Source organism: Gymnodraco acuticeps, unplaced genomic scaffold, assembly GCF_902827175.1.
Source record: "Gymnodraco acuticeps unplaced genomic scaffold, fGymAcu1.1, whole genome shotgun sequence".
In the NCBI taxonomy this organism is placed as follows: domain Eukaryota; kingdom Metazoa; phylum Chordata; class Actinopteri; order Perciformes; family Bathydraconidae; genus Gymnodraco; species Gymnodraco acuticeps.
In genome coordinates this window covers 2707515-2730869 of record NW_022990673.1, presented here as the reverse complement: position 1 = coordinate 2730869, position 23355 = coordinate 2707515, and the positions used below count along the sequence as shown (strand labels likewise).

General features: G+C 39.9%; 1 protein-coding gene across 1 annotated transcript; it reads right to left on the bottom strand.

Moving 5' to 3' along the window:
- Window positions 1–1062: 1062 nt before the first annotated feature.
- usp46 (ubiquitin specific peptidase 46) lies at window positions 1063–13970 on the bottom strand. The gene is made up of 9 exons (XM_034230054.1): window positions 13642–13970; window positions 11023–11103; window positions 10444–10657; window positions 5768–6006; window positions 5247–5323; window positions 5046–5129; window positions 4771–4968; window positions 4188–4266; window positions 1063–4065 (listed from the first exon to the last, which is right to left on the bottom strand). The coding sequence occupies exons 1-9, from the start codon at window positions 13675–13677 to the stop codon at window positions 3964–3966; spliced, it is 1110 nt and encodes a 369-aa protein (XP_034085945.1). The 5' UTR covers window positions 13678–13970; the 3' UTR covers window positions 1063–3963.
- Between the last annotated feature and the right edge of the window lie 9385 nt (window positions 13971–23355).

Below are 23355 nucleotides of genomic sequence, written 5' to 3'. Positions count from 1 at the left end.
TTTTGTTCAGCCAGATCTCCACATGTCTACCCTACTTTTATAATTTTCGAATCATAAATCGTCAGAAGTGAAATGCTAACATAAATATGTAAATATTTAATATTATAAAAGTTAGAGTATATATGTATACAGTGCACTCCGCAATAGCGCCACCTATAACATATTAGAAATGTGGGACCATTGGGCTGTGGGAACATAGGGATGACCCCCTCTAATCTAGCGACTAGCCACCCTTAGCTTAGCAGTTAGCACAGACACGCTTAACAAACTGATATTAAATGAAAAATGTAAGTTGTTGCTTTCAGTTTTCTTTAGTTTTAGTTAAACCGGCTAACATTTTCTGCTATTCGTCGAGACTCTTCCCTCTCTTCCGTTGTTTCTTTCTCTTGCCCTCTTTTGTTCTGAGCTACCGTCCAATTAGCACAGGTGTCACTGACTGATGCTAAAGCAACCAATCAAACAAAATAGAGCAAAAATAAACAGATTGCCCTTTAGTCACTGTACTAAAGGGCAATCTGTTTATTTGTATTACCCCAGTTTGCCCAACTTTTTGCCTTTAATATTGTTTAGAACTGTTCACTTGTATTCAACTATTTTACAACCTTTCTTGTTTATTCATTTGTCTCAATAAACATATATTTTTTAAAACTTTTTTTCATTTCGGTTTGATTATCTTGATACATTTTTCATCCAACGTTATAATTAACGTTTAAATGCCTTACTTTTGTACTGGGGCTATATAATAATTATACCAATTTTCCAACCTAGATAAATCTGTTATATTATGGTTATTTCTCATGTATAATGGCAGGTATTGCACTTTGCGCAAACAGTTTTACAATTCACTTTTTACATTGTGGTGGTGCAAGAGCACAGCCAAAGAATCACCAAAGGATTAGTATGGAACTATTAAAGTTTGTACAACAGTTGTTGAAATATTTCAGGCTGGACCACACTAGTTTAGATATTGCCATCACTAGGCTAAATGTATTGAATTGTGTCTGAGACAGTTGTATTCAGGGTTCATAGCAGCAGGTAAATACATAAAAAACACTCCAGCAAGTCATTTGAGTTATTTTATTGAACAGAAGAAAAAACAAAACGATTGTGTTAAAATGTGTTTCATGTTAAAGCATTGTAGTTCATCGCTAATAAAGTGCACTTTCAGTTTACAACCAAATGGAGACTCCAATTAATATCCTCTTTCCCTTCCCATGAGCTCAATCATATCCCACCTGATGCAGGACTCTCTGCGCCAGAGCTCTCCTCGGCAGAACACTACCACAGTCAAATATATCAGACCAAGTGCAATGACTGAGCGTCTCAGTGAGGACGAGTGCATAAGTGTTAATGGAAGATCAGCCATTCTCTTTCCTCTCACCCGGGTCTAAAAATGTGTCAAGACTATACCTGCTACTATTTCCTATCTGGGCTCAGTTCAACCAAGAAAAAGTAATAATAAGAAAGGTGACTTCTTCACAAATATGATTATGCAATCGAGTGATTGTAAAATAGCACAGTAGTTCCTAACAGTGTTTCAATGATGGCCAGCGTCAAGCTTAAATCTAGAGTGTCTTTACATTTTAAGATCTTCACTTTAAAAAAATATTTTCTTATTTCCAGAAGTATTTTCTACATAATATATATGTACAGTTGTATCTTTACAAAGAAAATAATGCTTTGTTAAAGACTGCAAGGTCAGTATCGACTCCAGTTTGGCACATGTTTGTGATATCACCCAAAAACAGACTAAATGGAAGAGACAGAAGAAACAAGTGCATTCAACACCCAGTTTCACCATTTTCACTTTAAATTCTGGCTCACCTGAACAGACGGACACTAAACTAGCAAATGAATCATTTCCTAACTCTAATTTAAAATGATATGGATGTGAAATGGTAATTCTGCTTATGTGCAGCAAATAGGAATGTAATTCATATGAAAACAAGTTGTTTGATGTCACTACAGGGTATGGCCATAAACCCTGGGCCACTGAGAAAAAACATCGACAATACAAAGGATATCATATGAATCAACACTATTGAATTTGACTTCTATGTAGTTTAGGATTAAAATGTGCTACACATGGCAGACACAATAAGTCAGAGACCAACCAAGACAGAACTACTAAGCTGTAGTTCAACATGTGACATGAAAAGAGAAAATTAGACATTTTTGAAGAAGAATACAAAAACAAAGGGATGAAAGAACATCCCTGCAGGTAGTGTGCATTTCACGTGGTGAAGGGGCGAATTTACTTTGATATCAAAAAGCACATAAACACAGCACTGGAAAATAATCAGCAGCTAAGAAACATCTACTACTAACATTTCATTAATATCAGTTTCACTGGGAACTTCCACATTGGGTAACCTCACCTCTTATTGCACTGTTTTCAATATTTCCTGTCAATCAAAAGATTGGGCAGTTCTGGGTTGTTTCTCACCTTATACGTCTCATATTTTTTATTTACCATGCAAACTGATGAAACCACCATTCATCTGCTACTTAGTAATGATGTATCTATTATTTAATATATCATTCCAATAACTTGTATATACTCGTATTGCACTATTCCACTTTTTTTTTTCTCACTAAAATGTTTGTATTACTTTTAATATAGTATATTTTAATATGGTCTGCTTATCTGTATTATTGTGTTGCATTGGTGGAGAAGCCTGTGACCTAAGATTTTCAACGACATAATTACTCTGTAGCTATGTTAGTTTGACAATAAAGAACCTTGAACCCAAATTGTTTTTGGTGCAGTCCTATAGAAGTTGTGTCTTACATACACCATGTCCTTCAAATTGAGAGTTTAGACTAAGGGTCTTAACATAAAAAGCTCTCAGAGGAGCAATATTACACAGATACCTTCATTAACTACCTTTCTGCATTACAAATAACAGTAATAAATAAGTAAAAGTAGAATAAATATGACTTTTTGTTCAGAATACAAATTATAAAGATTCAGCTGACTTCAATGTGGACCAGTCAGACAGAGAAACAGATTTCCTTCCTTGTGTAGTGTAGGAGGATTAGGCTCAGGTGAATGTTATGTTAATTGTGGAGTTGCAACAGCAGGAATAGTGATTCTATATTGGGCCTCTTCATTATCAGCATTTACACCTGAAGTTTAGCTTTTGAGTTCTATCTAATTAATGCTCAGATATTTCTTCAAAGCCATTAATAATGCATGAAGATAAGATAAGATGGACTTTTATTAATCCCTCGTGGGGAAATTGTTTCTCTGCATTTGACCCATCCTAGTGTTAGGAGCAGTGGGCTGCCATTTTGAACGGCGCCCGGGGAGCAGTGTGGGGAACGGTGCCTTGCTCAGGGACACCTCGGTAGCACTTGGTCTTGCCGGGACTTGAACTGGTGACCTTCCAGTTGCCAAGCCAAGTCTCTATCGAAACCTCTCCATGAGCATTAAACAGTGTTTGTCTCCAACTTCATTCTCTTTACATGCATCAACCATGGACATAAAGCTAAACGAAGAACTAGACAGTGATGGGAAAAATAGCCCATATTAAAGGAATAGCAGTGTGTGGGGGACACATGAAGACCTTATATACATAGAAATGATATAGCACCATTTTTGACAGCCTGACCCTTCACCCCATCATGTTCCTGATGAAGAATCACCTTTGCAGATCTTCACTGAGCATCTGGAGCTCAATGTGGACGTAGAATCCATTTTGTTTCCGTCGTGCTGTTAAGCATTTTTGCTTTGGTTTTAAAGTGCAGTCCAGATGCAGGTGACTAAAAGGCAAGAAGCAAATGACAGGGAGAAAGAGAGAAGGATGAAGTGCAGTAAAACCCAGAGGATGGGGGTGGGACAGAGGATTGGCCCGTACATCAGAGAGGTCAGACTTGGAGATGGTGGGAGTCTGAGTCCGTTAGGCTAAAGGTTAAAAAAAATCCTATTTAGTCTCTCCTGTGTCACTGATGCAGCTCCAGTCACTCTCTGGACTGGTAGAAGAGGATATATCCCGACTCTGAGTTCTTGGAGATGTCTGAGGTAAGCCCGTAAAACTCTTCAATGGCCTGGGCATCAATTTTCTGCACAACACAGTAAGTAAGATGCTGGTAAGTGATAACAAAGAACAATAGCTAATGAACAAACAGATGAGTCAAGGACCATTGCAGCAGAACATAACATGCTGAGAGTGAGAGTGACGCACCTCCACAATGTCATCGTCAAACAGCAGCCAGAAGCCATGACTCTTCACTATGGTGATGTAATGACCTCTGTTTGGACCACTGAGGAAACAAAGACAAACAGTGAGTCTCTGACGTGTACACAAAACTCTCACTTTGAAAATACATCTGACTTCACAGATGTCACACAAATATTCAATGTTGTTTAATTCGGAGTAAAAATGTCAAGTAAATATATGTTACTTCAAAGCATTCTTAGTTTTTCCTATGAATAATTGTCCTTATTTTGGAATGCAGAATACATATTTAACTTGAGCATTTAATCATGTTTAGATCACATTTAAAAAGTGACTTTGCTTCACAATTTGTTGATGTGATTCCAAACTTGTGTTACGGGTTATGGAAGGAGGATGTGCGTCCCTTTTAATTATATAGAATAAAGAGATCATATACAACTACACAGTTATTACCCCTGCTTATTAGAGAGAGTACCATCAGCTAAAACCATTTTCTTATGGAGATCAACAGAATTGAGACTGCAAAAGCTTGATGGAGCAAGCTTTGTTTCATCTCAACACTTTACATGTGATAATTAGTATACTGTACCTGCCACAGTGAACCACCACAGCCACTAGATCGTACATGCGATCCAGGTTAACCGCATCCCCCGATGTATTGAACAGACGGAGCTCTAGGGGGAAAACTACTCGATAGGACAGCTTGGTGTAGCGGTGCAGCTGCTCCATGTACTTAAACCTCTTCAGGTGCAGGGCTAGGATCATAGGAAGCTTCTTCACACGCATCCTGCAGAGAAACATACATGCTCAGAGAAGGGTACCATCACACATCACAGAGGTAATTAATCTCAGTGCTTTACTGACCGCTTCTGTGCTTCCTGCTTGCTGCAGCATGCCTCACAGTAGTATTTGTATTCACTGCACAAAGTCTCTGTGTTACTGAAGTCCCTAAAGGGGGGAGCATGCCACAGGAGGCTTGGTTATTAAATCTTATTCAGACCAAAAGGGAACGTGATCTACGGTCATCCCGTTTAACTGACTAAATGTATAATAAATCAACGCTACCTGAGACAGTGTGTTATGGATGTGTTCTGCTCCACATCCACAGAAAGATCCAGAAAATCTTCATCTTTGCTGCTCACCTGTCAAACACAGAGAGACACTGAGGTAACTACACTGTCATCCTTTTTGGCAGGATCAGTGAGGATAAGCCTGAAGTCCTGCAACACATCACCCGCCCGCCCATCCAAATACACACAAACAGTCTTTGAAATGCTGATTGTACTGAGTAGCTTTTGTCTCGGAGCACTGCAGTGCCTTGGTGTTTGCAGAGGGTTGTTCAGGGCAACCCGTCCCACTCTTTGCCCATAAAACCCAGAGGACAAAGCCTACGTCAGCCCTGACGTAGAGCGCGTGGCCGGAGCCCACCGGGTGTGATGACTCCCTCATTTCTGTAAAATAAAAAGGTTAATCCCTGTTTCAGACTTATTCAGGAGGGGTCCTTAATTCAGTGTGACACAGGGACAATATTAAATATTCTACCCCTCCAAGAGAGCTCAATGGACAAACAGAGCAGAGCCACACACCGTTTCACAGTTGAGGCAGCGCGTCTCATTGGTCAGCGTGCCCTGGAAGATATCGTGAACCCACGTGGGCTCCGTCTTGTTCTCCGTGTTTGTCTCTGTGGTGACGGGGGTCCCGTTGTTCTTGAGGCGCCCGTTCTGCTTCTCCTGCTTCTTCTCCTCTTGCAGTATGTCGGCCACGGTGTTCAGCAGGTAGTTGAGGAATTCGTGGGCATCCTGTTGCATGTAGTTATCAAACAGATCTGCAGGAAGATACAATTAATGGAGATAATTAATAGAAAATAATGGGGATGTCCCAGGCAACTTTTTTGGCAATTGATCATGTTTCCAGCCATTTAATATTGATTATCTGCCCATACTGAGTCCAATGTTTATATTAATGTAGGGATGCAACTAAGAATTATTTAAATTATTAAAGGTCTCCTATCATGCAAAAAGCACATTTTGATGTCTTTTACACATAAAGTGTGTCCCCGGTGTGTCAGGGAACTTTTAAAGCTAAGGAACCAGAATCAGCACTTCTCTAATGGCGCTTTTCCACTGAAGCACGTAGCACGGTTTAAGCGGGCCGGGTTTGTATTGCTTTTTGCTTTTCCACTTGGGATAGTTCCGGCTCAGGGCTACTTTTTCACCTTTTTTCTGGCCCTCCAAAATCGAGGTTCTTACCGGGCCAACAACCGGGCTGAATATGCTAAACTAGTGACGTAGACACTCTCGACTGCTGAATGGTCAGAGAGAATCGCTGGCAAGGGGGCTACAACTACAACAAAATGAACATATTTTACCGTGATTTAATTGTAATACACGTTTCAAAATGATGCCGAAGTAACAACATACTGATACCGGTTAGTAAAAACCATGAATTAATGCTTTGACAAGTCTGCAGACAAAACGGCAGGCGAAAAACCTTTTAAAATGCGTGTGGAGATCGGATCGATCAGGCTAAGCTAACAAGGGTTCAAGGTTCTTTATTTAGTCATACGAACATAGCTACAGTGTAGTTATGCCGATGAAAATCTTAGGTCACAGGCTTCTCCAACAGTGCAACACAAAACCCAGATAAACAGAAAAATATAGTGCAAGTAAATAGTAAATACAAAAAGAAAAATAGTTTAAAACAGTTTAAAAAAGTGAAATAGTGCAATAGAGTCTATATGCAAGTTATTGGAATATGATATATTAGGTAAATAGATCAATCATTTCTAAGTAGCAGCCAGATGTATATGCTCCGTCCACACTCACAACAACGGCCTACAGACATAAATAAACCAGCGACTGTATTCACCATGACACAGGCAGTCTGTGGTTTGTACTTGTTTAACTTTTGTCTAGTTTCTGAACAGATATGAGGAGCTGTGAGCTCTTGAGTGCTAACAGCTAACGGCTGATGTTTTGGTTTTGTGGTTCACATTGAAGATGACGTCACGGCCGTTTTATGCAGCGTCGCTCCGCCCGCCGAACAGCCGATCGCCCCGCCTACACTGTGTTACCATAGTTACTACCCCAGTATCTAAACTGTAATGGAAACGCAGCATAAAGTGAGCCTGGCCTACCAAGGCCTAACCATACCGTACTAAGCCTTGCGAGGTCCTGCAGTGGAAAAGCGCCATAACAGGGCTGAAATAGAGGGCTATGAGGCATGGCTAGAAGGGGTGATCTGTTTGGTATTTTGAGCAAAACAAATCATAGACATGTTTTTTATATATTTGTATATATCTGAGACCCATAATATATGCATAAAAATAGCATGATAGGAGATCTTTAAAGTATTAAGGAAATAGTGTTCTTAATTAATTATTAAAAACAACAAAATGTAAAATAATTATTTAAAAAAAATTCTGTTATAGATTTTTACTGTAATAATTAGGGATGCACGATATTGTTTTTTTTAAACCGATACCGATAACTTCCTGCTTCTCAAGACCGATAACACATTTTTTTTTACGCCACTAATTATTTTAACGCGATTAACGCATGTGTATTTTTTTTCCTCGGCCGCCCCGTAGTTTCAGAGCGCATCGAGTTTAAAATACCATCTACAAGCTGATGCTGACAGGCCCGCTCCTGTCTCCCGCTTGTGGCAGACCACACTTCCACGCTCACTGGCAGGCACCGACTGGCCATCTGGAGGACCGGGTGTGTGTATGTGTGGCCTGAGCGAGCGAGAGAGAGACCTTACGTGCATTGTTGTTGTTAGCATCTGGTGCTAGCTAGCTGCGCTAACGGATATACGGAGCTATTTAAATGAAAACAGAGGAGCGACATTTCGCCACAACTGCGCCGAGCACTTGACTTTATGCAGGAAGCCAGACAGTGGGACATTGTACGAAAAGTCAGCACACTCAGCAGGGATAGTGCGCAACATGATTGCAGCGTCCAGGCAGCTCCGGTTCGAGCATATGCCTTGACTTGCACATAGCTCCAACGCCCATACCACCGACGACATGTTTGTTTACTGTCCTGGCTTCACGAGTTAGGGAGCGCTGGATTTGTGAAAAACTCCCCTCTTCCTAAACCACTAATACCACAGTACTGGCAAAACGGGAGGAGCCGAATTAAAAACAAGCGCCCCTCATCCCAATCCACCCACACCGCAGTATTTTTTTCTTTTACCCAAAAAATATATTGTATATTATCAGGGCTATTAATACTGGTATCGGGTTTATCGGGATGACGTCATAATTCCTAATATCGGACCGATCATTATCGGGCCAATAATTATCGTGCATCCCTAGTAATAATGCAGTATTACAGTACATCCACACACACTTCTGTTTTGACAGATGTGAATGTGAAAGGGGAAAGCTGAGAAGTGGGGAGTCGGGGAGAGAGAAAGCAGAAGGAAAAAAGTCCAGAGAGGAGGCAGCTGACCGAAGCTGGGTCCGAACAGAGATTTCATTGTTCATTCACAAAGAGCTTCCTCAATATAGACAGCAGAGAACAGTCAGCCTCTCTGTCAGCTCCGCTCTCTGAATGACCTTACCTCCAACATGCACATGCCCTTCACCTCAAATATTCAGAATACACTAAAGCCAGCACTGCTACCAACATACAATGCACCACCACAAACCCCCCCCCTCTGTTTGGTTATGAACATGCATACAAGAGTGCAGATTTTCCTCTGATCCTGGGTTTTTGTTTGCAACATCTATTAACTTGGGTTATGTAAATGTATAAATGTTAGTGTTATTAGTTTAGCTTTTTCTGCCTTTCATAGTTAAACAAAAAATAAGCAGTTAAAATGTGCATTGTAGTAATTTTCTAAGTGTTAAATCAAGGGATTAACTTCCAAATTCCTACTAAATATAACATCTGATTTTATGGCTTAATCCAGTGGTTCTCAAAGTGGGGGGCGCCGAGGCATGACAGAGAGACCAGGAGGAAAAATGGTTATTTAAAAAAAATAAAAAATAAAAACATTTTTTGAAAAATTATTGATTCGAAAATAATATGATACAGTACTATTACATCTGGGTCTCTGTGTTTCATTAAAGCTCGGCTCTGTGTGTGTGTGTGTGTGTGTGTGTATGTGTGTGTGGAACAAGCCATTTTGTGTGCGTGCGCGAGAGAGAGAGAGCGCACCGTTACCGGAGATCGTTGTTGTTAGCTTCTGGTGCTAGCGAGCTATGCTAACAGGTATAAGGAGTTTTTTCAACAACAAAGTGGAGGAGTGTCCTCTCCTGTCAGACTGAGAGACTCAGTGAACTAAAGGACTCTCTCAGTGTTATCTCAGTGGGTCTCAAACGTTTTGGTCACCATTAATGTAAACAATTATTTCCGAGGCACACATTTATATGATCATTATAGTTATACAAAAATAAGAGAATAAATTAAAAACAGGTATGAAATACTATATGACATTAAAAAAAGAATAACGTTTAAAAGGGAGTGATTTGTAAATATCCATAAAGAAATAGTAAATCTGTTTACAGTTCTGTTTCATATGGGTGTTGAGAGGTATCCATAGATCTCTTCATTTTACTATCAAAGTGCACCAGATTGATGCATTTAACTTCAATATTTAAAAATCTTCCCGGGGGAGCTTGCCCCCGGACCCCCCTATGTGAGGTCCACACACCACCTATAAAAATAGCACTTTACCCCTGCTTACACCTCTATGCCGTGAGCTGATATCGAGCCTTCATTGTAACAGTCACGGGAACATTGTGTATCTGCGTGGGGATTGTTGCAGTAGAAAATTCCACTGTAGCGCCCGGTACATTAATGGGAAACCCTAAATGTTTGAGCACCCTCTATGAAACGTCAAGCTCACAGCACCCCCAAAATAAATATCTGGCGCCGCCACTGAGCCTGACAATTTGTGTTGGGGGGCCCCGACTTTTTTTTTTTCTCCAAAGGGGGGGGGGCCTGACAGAAATGGTTTGAGAACCACTGGCTTAATCTAAAGATCTAATAGTAAAATGTTGTAAATGTGCTAGTCATAATTTTCTTATCCACCTTTTTGACTTTAAACCCCTTTTTCCTCGTGCATGTCATTTCTTTTTACGATTTAATCTTTCACTATACTGCATATCATAAAGTTGCACCTTCTTTAAATGTAAGGCCTATTTATTGCTACCACCTGTGTGAAGATGGTGTCGACATAAGGCTTAGTAAAAAAACATTTTATTAGGTTTTCAGTTCCTATAAGATTTCCTTTACATCATCTGGGCTCTCACCGTTCTCTTTCCGTAGGCGGGAGATGAACTTCTTGGGCGGGATGACGCCCACTTTCTTCTTCTGCGTGGCAATAGAGTGGAAGAGGTCAGCCAGGCATGTGAGCAGGTTCTCCTTCTTCTTCTGCTGGGCTTTGTAAGACAGCACGTTCTCCCGGAAAGGCCGGCAGAAGTAGAGAGCCTGTAGCACCGAGTTACAGTAACATGTGTTTCCAAACTGTAGGAAGGAAAGAGCAGACACATTTAAAGATGAGGACCAAAAGGTTTTTTTTTCCTGTCTCTTTTTCTTTTAGATTATAGTTTGAACTAGCTGGTGGAAAAATACCGAATTGGTCAAATGTTTTTAACAACTTGGCAGACATGTAAGGTGTTGAGAAAAGTGTGTGTTTGCATGAATGTGATATTACAGATACAGAACATCCCTATGTTGGGAAACAGGCTCATAAACAACACCTTCACTGCTCACTATACAGTAGAGGACATGACTCACTGAAGTCCCATGGCAGTTTGTTTTGAAAAATGACACCAATGTTTTCTGGCAAAGCCCTTTGTTAATGTATGAGAGGCTTTAGTGATACTCACATTGACCAATCCGAAGTAGTGTTCATTGATTGGGAACTGCTCTGGGCCGATGTCTTTCTCCAGAGCAGAGGCATTGGTGCCCTGAAAGACAAAACACAAGACACGAAAACATGAGGGTGTTTTTGTTATCAGTTCTTCAACACCATCATCTCTCTTATCATTCAGTTCATATGGAAAGTAACGAGGCCAGAATGAAAGCCTGATTTGTTTAATGTAGTCTATGTACAGCCAAGAATATGTAAATGTTGGGAGGTCAACAAGCACCAACTGGTAACTGAGGGTTTAAAACTAAGACGTAAAACAACAATAGAGGCCTCTCTTTCATGCAGCATAATTGATAAAAGTATCCTCTTTGCCAAATGTCACTGTATCAGTTTCTTCAAGAATGTTGTAGCTCATCTCGATGCCTTTTCTCAAAACCCCCAAAACCTTCCTGTCAAAGTAGAAAAAGGATATGTCCTAAATAAGTAGACCCATGTGAAAGGTCAAGAATATACAACCCCTGATTGCGGAGGCGCACCACTTATCTCTGGTCGGAGCCTTTTCACTTGTCAGAGCTCAAAGCTTTTCCAAATGAACCAAAGCTTTGTTTTGCGAACACAATTTAGTTTGGGGACGGCTTTGACTTTCATTTCTCCCTGTCAAAGCGGACAGTGAATACCTCTTTGTCTGATTTACCACGTCGAGTCTGAAAACAAGTCCATGTACTGTACCCATACAAACTGGCTCTTTCCTTGTGGGACGTTTTATAATGCAAACAACATGACCTTTGTATTACATATCTGGAGAGAAATATTGGTAATGCAACCCAAGTGGACCTGAAAGTCTATTCAAATCAATGCAAAACAAACTCCTAATAACTCCTGGTGCCACGTTTTGAAATGTGAGCCGTTCGTGATAAACAGCAGGCAGTGGCATTATTTATTTCAAGGACAAAAATACTTTATTTGTTTAAAAAACAAACAACCTATGCACTTTGGAAGAACTTGAACTTTGTTGGCACAGCAGAAGACGCTGTGAAGAATCAAGACACCAACACACTGTCGTCACTTGCTTTGTATGATAAAGAGTCACTCACTTATTACTTTGTAAAGTTGGACACACCTTTTGTATCGAGTTGATACATTTTTCTTTGTGCATTTAAAAGTCTGAGAGTCCTTGGGTAACATATTTCAAATAGTCAAAGTAATACATGACAATGGAATAATTGTGTTTGCACTCAGGGGTTTTAGAGTTGGATAAACAGAAAACTACATTTCTTATATTCAAAATATAACCATGATTCTTTTATTTGTGTCTTTTACGCTCAAATAATTCAATACAAGAATGTGGGAGAAAAAAACATTTGAGTCAATAAGCAATTTATTGTACTTTAGCAGTATACTAAAAACTGCAATAAAGGAACTGGTTACTCAGTACTATGTGTTTATTGAGTGCAAGAGATATTATTATTGCGATATCAAACAATGTAACAGCATATCCAATGATAGCTATTGAATGTTTGTTATGAAGAGAAATACAAATATAGCTAGAGTTCAAACCACTAATACATCAGTTTTAAATGTGTTTTTTTTCTTTTCAGTTGTCTACGATGGTATACTAAATATTGATGGGTTCCGGGACTGTTAGTTGGGTCAAAAACAACTTAAAGAGGTTTCTTGGTCTCATTTAAACTAATGCGCATTTTCAATAAGAACAAAAACCAAGATTGGATTATTTTCTTTGTCATAAATGGTAGAAAACCAAATTATACATCATCTTGTGGTGTGGGAAACTATTACAAGTCTGTCATTTTGTAAACAGCACATTTATTTGATTAAATCATAGAATAAAGCAGTTACAGTCCTCCTAACTCGAAGATGATATGTATGATCTTACAACTCAGCCCTACCACTAACATAAGCTAACTTATTGTACAACAAAACACTGGCTGTAGTGTAGGGGACACAAGCTGCATCCTTTCACTTACAGTACAACTTGTATTAACTGTTAATACGACAAATATCCACACAAGGTGAGTTAATTCAACATTCACTTGTGTTTAGCAGTGCTGTATCACTTCTTCAGGAGGCATATCTTTACCAATGTGTCTGTTAAACTCACAATAAACCCAAATATATAAAACGTGTTGTGCTTGGGATGCTGGGTAATAACTCTTTGTACTGGGGGTCATTAATGCAGGGCAGCACTGCAGGCTCCTGACATTAGTATCCCTAGTCTCAATGAAGGGTCGGCTCTCTGCTAACTGGATGTCAGCAGCTCTCTGCAGCCGCTACACATTATGCAATCACAACAAGCTGTCAAAGGCAGAGCAATGCTTCATTCGCCTGTCAATCATCGATGACAGCTCTCAGCAGGATGAACGAAGCAGCAGTGTGTAAAGCTCTCCAAAATGAATATGAAGGATGGGATGCAGGCCCGTCTGAGCACCGACACCTGATAAAACTCTGAATCCTAGTATCTGTTACATGCATGTGCATCTCCCCCCCCCTCCCCGCACATGTGTGACTGCAGGGGGGGGGGGGGCTGCGCGACTAACCCATGAACATCATTACACACCAGGAACACAGTGGCTGCAGGCAAATCGATAGCAACACACATAACCAGTAAGGTACTCACCATATTACAAATGGAGGCGATGTTTCTGACAGTCATTTAGTTTACAGTGTGCCCCTCGCCGCCATCTTTATAAAAATAAACATGATTTGAGAGCAAGCCGACGCTGAGAAATGAAGTTAAATCGCAGCCGCGGCTGGAGGCCAGACTGCAACCCCAAGCGTCAGAAAGAGAGAGAGACGCGGAGCAGCATGCAGCAGCACGGAGCTGAACCTCAGAGACACGCATTCATCCTCACACACATCCCATAAACACCTGGCACCCGTTAATGCATGGGTGGATGGTGGACAGACGAAGTTGCAGGCAGCAGGTTGTTAGCAACGAGCAGCAAACAAGCGTGATGTGTGTAAGGAAGCGGTAGCCCCGCCCACACGAGCTGAACTCCGGAGCTGATTGGCTCAGATGTACTGGGTTTGATTGACAGGATCACAAAACCACAACCAGACTTGTATAATAATGTTTGTATGAGCTGCAACCAATCAGCAGCAAGGGTTTGACGCAATGGTGTGAGGGAATTGTAGTTAATTTCTGAGCTAGGTTTAAAGAGATTTTGTAGGCTGTTGTAATGCAAGATGAAGATATAAAGTGATCAATTACGTATTCTTTACAATTGATCATGTTATAAATACAAAGATTATTTAGTTTATACATTTCAGAAAATACTGAAAAACTATCCTGTGGTTTGAGCCAAGGTTTTGTCTTCAAATTAATTATGAATAAACATTTAATATCATTTTAATGAAGGGTCTAAACTTATAAAGATAGATGAGTCAAAAGACAGTTTGAGTCCTTCGCTCCCTATAATCTAACTTGGTTGCTTCTCTCCTTAGAACCTTGTTGCTTCTGAAAAAAACAACAATTGTTTATAAGAGAAGGAATGTGCTAATACTTATTGCACTTTTTGTATATTGTAAATTCCCAAACAAAAGACAATCTAATCAATAAAACTGTTGGGCACTTGTCATCATTCTTGACATTTTGTAGACTAAATAACTAATTAATCAATTTGCAGGTATTCTGCACTCAAACCACCAATTAGCTGACCATAAAGTAAGTGTCCCCTCTGCAGGGGTCCCGGGGCCCTCAGGACACTCTCATTCATCACTCTCTTTGTTAGTTCTTTCACAACAATCTCCTTGCAATTATCTCCTTAGAATTTACATGTGAACTAAAAGAAAGGAAAACAACAAATAATTATGATTAACATACTTCAAAAGGAACAGGAAAGCAGAGAGAGATAAAAACTATTCACAGAAAAACAAATAACAGAATACAGGGTTGCCAGTTTGAGCCGTGGAGGATGGGAACGTTTCATTGTTCATCAGACGTTTGATATGCGCCACTGGTTTATTTAGACATTTGTTGATTGACGTTTTCTCGCGGGGAATGTATGATTACTTCTGATTGGCAGGGAAACAATTACATAGGGTGGAAGCTTATTTATACAGAACAGACCCAGACTTCATTTACATTTCATTATAGTCTGTGTTAATGGGGCACTGGTTGAAGCTGCTCTTTTCCTGACTCTACTGCTTTTAATGTCCTTATGTGCTTTCTGATGGACGTGGATAATGTCTTCATTGTAAAAGCTAACATATGATAAACTTTCATTGTCATCCAGCATCAAAAATAGGTTTGATAACAGCGTCTGTACATCTGCTGAGTCTTGTTGATGGGATAACATCTGTTTTATCTTCCTTTTCAGGCTGTGCAGGTCAGTCTATGTGTTGACAGGAGGCTTCAGATGAAAAGCAAAGGTGGGAGAATTCACTCTGTTTATATGAAGTTTTAATCTCTCTCATCCAGTGTGTGATTGCCTCCATGTTTGGATTGAGTTGACAGGACTTTTGTATCCACAGCACGGTTTTTCATCAGCCAGCAGGTGAACCTCAGAGGACCTTCTCTGCTCAGTGGTTCAGATCAGAAGTGAGGGGGGTTGTCTTGATTTCTATGAGTGCGCACGTGCACTACACACAGGCAGACAAACATAGAGACAAAAAAAAAACGAGCTCAGAAAATGTTTCCAGTAAACGAGGCTGCCTTCATGACTTCCTGTTGTTCAGAAAAAAGAGGGGAATTAATAATGTACTATTTCTGTACCTCGGAGAAAATAACCCTGCGAACAGAATCTGATTCACTGCAGCCTGGTGACATTTGGTACAGGCTTTTGAAAAACATTACAGAACAGCTTGTCTTTTTCACTCCATTGGTATACATTCCACAGTTTGGATGTGAATCATACATCTTTGTAAAACTGCATAAAACATTCAGTTTTGAAGTGTTAAATGTTATTATGCTGCATTGTTTGAAGTGAAACATGCATGCATTGTTTTAACTTTGTATTACCTTTGCTTATCACTCTTGCTTTCAAAATGCCATACTGGTAATCTGAGGCTTCAGTTCACACAGCATATTTTATTTTATTTTATGCAGTTTGTTTTTGTTTTTGAAGTTATCCAATGCTTTTTTGAACAATGAAGCATGATATGGGAGGCGTGTGGTGCAGTGGATGGAGCGTTGTTGTTCGGATCAGGGGGAGCACAGGTTCAAACCCCACTGCAGTCAGCATGTCGTTGTGTCCCTGGGCAAGACACTTCACCCCAAATTGCTCCTGTGGGGATTGCCCACAGCATTGAGTATGTAAGTCTCTTTGGATAAAAGCGTCTAACAAGTGACATGTAATGTAATGTAATACCCTTCAGGGATATTGGAAGCAAGTGTGTGTTAGCTTGATTTTATTTTATTGCATCTCTTGTTTCAATAGTGGGAAGAAGCTCTTGTCTATTGGGTGAGCTCAATATTGGAAAAGTATTGTGGTAGAAATATAATAGCACCTCGGGGGAAGTGTTGTGTTATAAAGACATAATGACCAGATTTGTCAAATGTAGAACACTTTCTCTTAGAGAAGCTTCCAGAAAAGTCTGCTCATGTCAGAGTCATTACCACATTCTTCCAGCACGTAAATGCTCTGCATAATCAAACTGTATCTTGACCTCTAATCATGAATAACTTGAATCCAATCAGACAAGGCCTCATGTTAGATCTAGGTCAAGTAACATTCCTCATTTTGCACTCATTCAAACCTTTTAAAATAGACATTGCCTGTGTTTTATCAAAGGAGGTGAGGGGGAAAACAGAAAGAACTTGGCTACAACAGAGAGAACAGGAAGGAGAGGAGGAGTGCATTATTAGTTATTATTAGCACAGAAACACATTTCGGCACACTTAATGGCTTTGGTACACGCTGTTCCAAATGTTCTGTACCCCTGCGTCTATAAACAAAGAGACAGAGTAAGTGAGGGACTGGCACTAGGTTCTATTTGGATGAGCAGCAGACTCAACGATATATTGACACATTGGCATACTGCGCATCTGTTCTCTTTGTCATTAGTGACCAAACAGGGAACACAGAGAACCCATAACAAAGAAGTAAGACACAGGAAATGATAAACATGTTCTTGATTGATTATTTTAATCAGCTGATTCATTGTTGCATGTGCAAAAAGGCCGGAAATACAGTTTACCCTGATAACAATAAACTACCCTTAAAGTGAAAGCTGATTATATATCAATTATGAATATAAAGACTGATAATGTTTAGGAATTTGCTCCAAACTATTATGAAACCTTAGCAACAATTTCAGCCTTGTGTCGACGTGGAAGTCTGCACCAGCTGGATGTTTCAATCTTTCTCCAATCTCCTCTGTAAAACCACTCAAGCTGCTCGGGGTCTGTGCACCCTGCGGGAGTCTTTAAATCTTCTTCAATTTAATGTTATAAAACAATAAGACATGAAAAACAAAGAATATGAATATTTATTTTATAGGAAATGTAGTAAAATAAATGCAAATGTGTCCCAGAGCCCAGTGGGATGTCTTGAAATTGCTTGGTTTTTCCAACCAACAGTCAAAATCAGTAAAGAATAATACAAAAAAGGGAGAAAAATTGAAAATCTTAACTTTGAAGTCAGAACCATTTAAAGCTTGATATATTTGTTTATCAATTAATAACTGTTGATTTATTCACTTACCCCAGATCTCTTCTTGTTGCTCTCTCAAGCTGTACGTTTATACTGTATATACATTTTTTCCACATAACATATATATATTTCTTATTTTAGCTTCAAGTCTTATGTGTATCTTGCAAATAAGTACATTGGGAGCAAATTGAAATCCCCAGTCCATTTCCCTGCTCAAATATACATGACCATTTAAGCTGAAATGGGATTTTGAAAGTTCAGGTGTCAGAACAAAAGCATATCAAATAGCACATAATAACAAAATGGTTCATTTAGGTTCGCAGGTTTGCAGCGACCTCCCTCTATTGTCTGCCTGAAATATCCCAAAATGCACCTGTTCTGCTCCAGAAACACTTCCAGTAGGTAGACAGCGACAACCGCACAAAAGCCGCTTTGTTCTGGTTTCACTAAGCAGGGAGCAGAGGAGTTCACTGTGACCATCTCGCACAGGCAAATGTTAGCTTTTGAGTGAGTGCATGTCATTTTGTTGGTTACTCATAATGAAACCAAATTGATGTGTGTCAGTGGATAATAGTGTTTGTCCGGTTATATAAAGCACTAGCCTACTTTTATATGATAATATCCCATAATCATATAAGGAGAGGTTTGCAATCAGGCCATAAGTGATTCTGGTACTCAAATAGTACCTGTTACAGTTTTTATTTAAATACTAAAGGTGAATGCACATCATGTGACTTTCAATTTTGAACTAAGTGAATCAAATGAAACATAAGAGAACGTGCAGAGAACAAATGCTACAGACCTTTTAGCTTAAATGGGAAGCATGCTAGAAAATGTGTATGCCATTTATAAGACAACATCCTGCCACACACATACACACGTGTGCACATGTACCATACCCCCTGCACATTTTCCTCATCTCTTTAGCAGCTCAAGAGTCCTGAGCAGCCGTTATTCTCCTGTGAAGGCTCACTAGCATCTTGTCCAGATCATGGCCCGCAACAATAGATCTGTTTGTACGACTGGATGTCTACAGTGATGGCTGCAGAAAGCCCTGGAGCCTGACCCACTTTCCAGTCCTGTGAACAGCATTAATTCACTCTGCCAGGTGCTTGGGAGACTGGAGGTCTGCTAGGTGAATGTACAGCAGCCTTTATCTGCCTTTACTCAGCACAGGCTAATGCTTGAGGTTCGGATTGTAGCTGAGTAAAGGACCTTGAGAGGTTTTGTTTTGTAGAAGAACAGAAAAATATACAAGTACAAAAGTGTATATGGATAAAGATGTACAGTACTTCTAGATTTTGTAACAGCAACCGAGCAAAAGTATAAAGTCTTAACTTACTTGTTACTCATCCCAGTTAAATCTGCTGTGCCTTTAAATAACTCAAAATCCACACTCTAGCATGATATCAAAATAAGAAATGAGGTATTCCATCCGCCTGTTTTTCTTTGCGTACATGAAGCGCGTGACTTATCATCGACCACGGAAGCCACCACAGCATGAAACATCAGACCAGGAGACTCTGATGTTCCTATAATGAATACATGAAACAAACACAATGATATTTCTGTGGGTTTTTTCATGTCGTTTTTGTCCGTTTATGCTCTCTTAATACGATACGATATTACTTTATTAATTAATAAAAATGTTACTCTTTTTCTGCAGTAATTTAACTACGTCACCACACTTCCGGCCCTTGCTAAGGTAACATGTACCTGAGTCGGTCAATTAAAACAGAAACACTGAACCGTTTTCAATCCTCTCACTTCTTGTACGACAGCAAGTAAGCCAACCCACCACTTTTCAAAGTAAAAGACTGTGACTAAGATGCCGTAGAGAGAGGCGACCTTGAAGGAGATCAGTCTCAGTCTGCCTCTGAAGTTATATACGTAAATGCTGAACTTGTCAACCCTACACAGTATGTGATTTTAACATATTGCCAAGTAATACATTACTTCCTAACACTGCCTAACAGTGGCCTCAAATCCTCCAGATGTCCACCTGGCTCATTGTTGATTTTCACTCAGCTGTGAAATGTGAGGTTTTAAGTCAGTGAGCCAAGAGGACATTTAGGGGATTTGGGGCCCTTTAAACAAATCTGGCAGTGTAACTTTAAACACACACTTTCTTTCTTTCTGTAATTCTGCAAGGAAAAACACATTTGATTAATATCATTTAGTGTATTTCTGAATGCAATAATCATGCACAGAAATCTCGTTTTCTGCAGGATGTTGAGCTCCTCTGTGACGCGGATGCATCATTTAAAAAAATATCTGTGAATAGTTCAAAAATCCTTCAAAATAAATCACTGCGCTTTCCTTGAGTTTTTTGTGTGAGCCAAACCAGTCGAATCTGCCACAGAAGAAGAGACTATTTTGCTTTTCCAACATATGCATTTACTTTATTTACGTCACAATAAGAACACAAATCCCAGCAAACATTAAGACAGCTGGACAAATAAACCAAGCCCAATGCTACAATGACCAATCGTGTGTAATCTTACACATACACACACGAGTAGACTAGCTAAAATGTTAATACAAGCACTATCATTTAGATAATGCATACATTATAACAAATGATGATAACAATAACAATAATACAAATAAATTATAAATGATGTTTGTGAGAGTTCCTTAGTTTATCAGTTTGGTCAGTAAAACTACTCAAATGTCATAGCAATGCAAATCTTCTACAATTACAAGGCCTTTACATTTTTCCTTTCAGTCACCTGTTTGTGTTTTTGATGTGTGATGCATTCAGAAGAGACGGCTCTCTTTGCATGTATTTGGTAGTCTAATGAAGGTGCATCAAGAGGCACATTATTTTGTGTTACCTCACCTTCATGATGTCTGACGCACGTCATTCTCCTTTTATTGTACTACCAATTTCCACGAGCAGTACAGTGCGTACCCTTCAAGGACACTAACTTCTTCTTACTCAGTGGCAACCTAATGACCCAGATACACCACAACACCTTCCTGCAGCAGACATCATTTAATTATGTGTTGCTCAAAGCCAGGCTGGCAGGGATGGAGTGCGTACTAACCCAGCATCCAAGTATCACCTGCGGTGGTGTTGAAGAGAAGCAGAGGCATGAATCCTATTGGTCTATTGCAGTGAACAGTAACCCTAACCAGCAAAGAGGAAATGGGATGATCACATCAAGGAAAACAGCATGTAACACTGATAACCATTGATGCCTTAACCCACCATTTAAATGCGTAAGAATTAGCTTAAAATGTGACCAACATCCACATAATAACAAATACATATTTCCTGTTACACTTTTAAACGTATTTACAGTATGTATACAGGTGAGTTGATCAAACATGGGGAATACCATTGCACTTCCGCTTATACTTCAACTTATAAAGAAACGCAGCCGCTTCCGTTTTTTCCCACATGCTCTATTCAGTTTGAGCACCGTCACACAGGGCTGCAGAGGAGCGACCTTGAGAATCTAGGAAATCCGTTTCAGCCTACGTCTGAATCAGGTAAACACATTTTTCAATTCTTTGTGTAATGTCTGTGAGGTTGCTGCTAAATTGTCTGCGTTGTATGTGCTCACGAATGAATGTGGAGCATTCTATGATGAGCGTATATTCTCATGCGGATGTTAGAGGATCCTTTATTGAGTCTGTCTGCATGGGCAGGGTCTGAATGGTAGTTTAATGAGAGGAATAATATAATTATCAGTATTATGTTACCTTCACATTGAACAATTACCATGATGTGAGGGAGGCGTGTGGCGCAGTGGAATTGTGCGTAGGTGTTCGGATCAGGGGAGCACAGGTTCAAACCCCCCTGCATGTCGTTGTGTCCCTGGGCAAGACACTTCACCCCAAATTGCTCCTGTGGGGATTGTCCCCAAGCGTCTAACAAGTAACATGTAATGTAATGTCATTTAATGTGAGCAACTGAAACTAAACGAAAGCCTCATGAAAAGGTGCAGGTTGACGACTGGCAGACCAGACAGAATAGCCTCAGTGATTGAGTGTTAATCTCAGGAACAAGGTGAAGACACTCAGTCTCATCAGTGAGGGCACACGTGCAATTACCAATTACCTCCATACATCTCCAAAACTAGTGCTTCGAGTCTCCTTTTAGACAGGGAGCTCATCTGAGGAACAGACAAGATGCAATTATTTTCAAGGCAATAATAAGCACTTACTGTTGCTTTGTAAAGGAACACCTTGGGCTTTATCTCATAAACAATTTCTTTCTTACCATAAAAATACTTAAAGAACAAGCATATATTTAGATTCCACAACTGGTGATCCTGAACATTTTTGTTGTTTTTTAGCTACCTCGATACTTTGCAATACTTACCTAAAACACCTCTCTTTTGTTGTTTTCCGTTTAACTATGCTTCACTCGTCTGTCTACAGCATGTTGAGGGAAGGTCCTTGAGGTCACACACTAAAACACCACATTAACACCCCAGTGTTTTCTATGAGTTTAGCACATTTGAGCCATCGGATGTGTTTCCACACACAGGTGTCTAATCCACCTGCATTCAGGTTCACTTGTCCTGTGAGAGGTACTGACAGGACTGAGACGGTCTGTCAATTTGCACACTAAACTATTTGCATTTGAAGACACTGGACTGACAGAAAAGCTGACTTGTTGATGACAAAAGATGACAGATACATGTGTAAACTATGACAAAACTATAGTAATCAACATTCTCAGTATAACACAATGACCACGATGGAAGGGTAAGGACGATGATAGATGTCTCAGAAAGGTCTGAGAATAGAATTAACTTTTTCTGAGATGGTTTTCTACATGCACATTCTGCTCCTCTCTTTTCTTTGTTTAATTGAACCTATTACACGTGTGCAGCTGCATCTTTATCCCTATTCATCAGTAAGCTCTTAACCTGTGAGCTGGGCAGGCGCCGTGTCCTGCTGAGGATGTGAAGAGGATGAAGAAAACACATGAGAGCTGTCATTAGGGCCAGAATCATATGAGAATCTCACATTTATTTCCCTGCTGTTGAAGACAAAAACCAATAACCCCACTTCAAACCTAATGCATTATCAAGCAGTACAAACAGTAATATAGAGTGCAGGCAGTTACTGTTTGTATAATTAAAAGTATATGCTGAGCAGGGCTTGGCAGTGGTTTCATTTCTGCACTCAGTGACCACATCCACAGATCAGAGCTCCAGCCCTGGCCCAAATTCAGCCCTGGAGGAAGCTGTCCGTCTACATTAAACCTCCACAGAGGCCGTGCTCTGAACCTTGATCGGCCTCCAGCATGAGCTCCAGCTCCGTTCAGTCTGGGCAGTAAAGCAGGCTAGACGGACAAACAGGGCCCAGGGGGACAGTCAGAATTACAAACAGAGGCCAAAAACCATAAACCTGAACCCCCTGGGTCCAAATACGATCTGTCCAGTGTCACCGTCCGTCTGTGAGCCTCTGTCTATGATGATCAAATCTCATTAATTACATGGCAAGCAAAAAATAACAGCTTGATAGTGTCCTTTTGCTTTACCACAACTTGGTTTTATAAAATTGAAATAAATGTGTGTGTGTGCGTGTTCATGGCTATCAATGTCACTGATTCACAAATAAATAAGGCAAAAGCTGAAATGGTTTTTCTTTAAAAGTATCTGAAATTCATTCAACATTCATTTAAAAAGTATAAACTAATTGTTTGGCTTCTGGCCCAATACTGTGGTCTTGCATCTCTTATTTCGTGTCTAATGGGTGCACCGCATGGGTCAATC

Coding starts and splice junctions, on each gene's coding strand:
- usp46 (XM_034230054.1), bottom strand. CDS start 13,677: ATGACTGTCAGAAACATCGCCTCCATTTGTAATATG. Junction 5,324..5,767: donor GCTGCCTCAACTGTGAAACG/GTGTGTGGCTCT, acceptor TGTGTTTGACAG/GTGAGCAGCAAAGATGAAGA. Junction 5,130..5,246: donor TCCATAACACACTGTCTCAG/GTAGCGTTGATT, acceptor TCCCCCCTTTAG/GGACTTCAGTAACACAGAGA.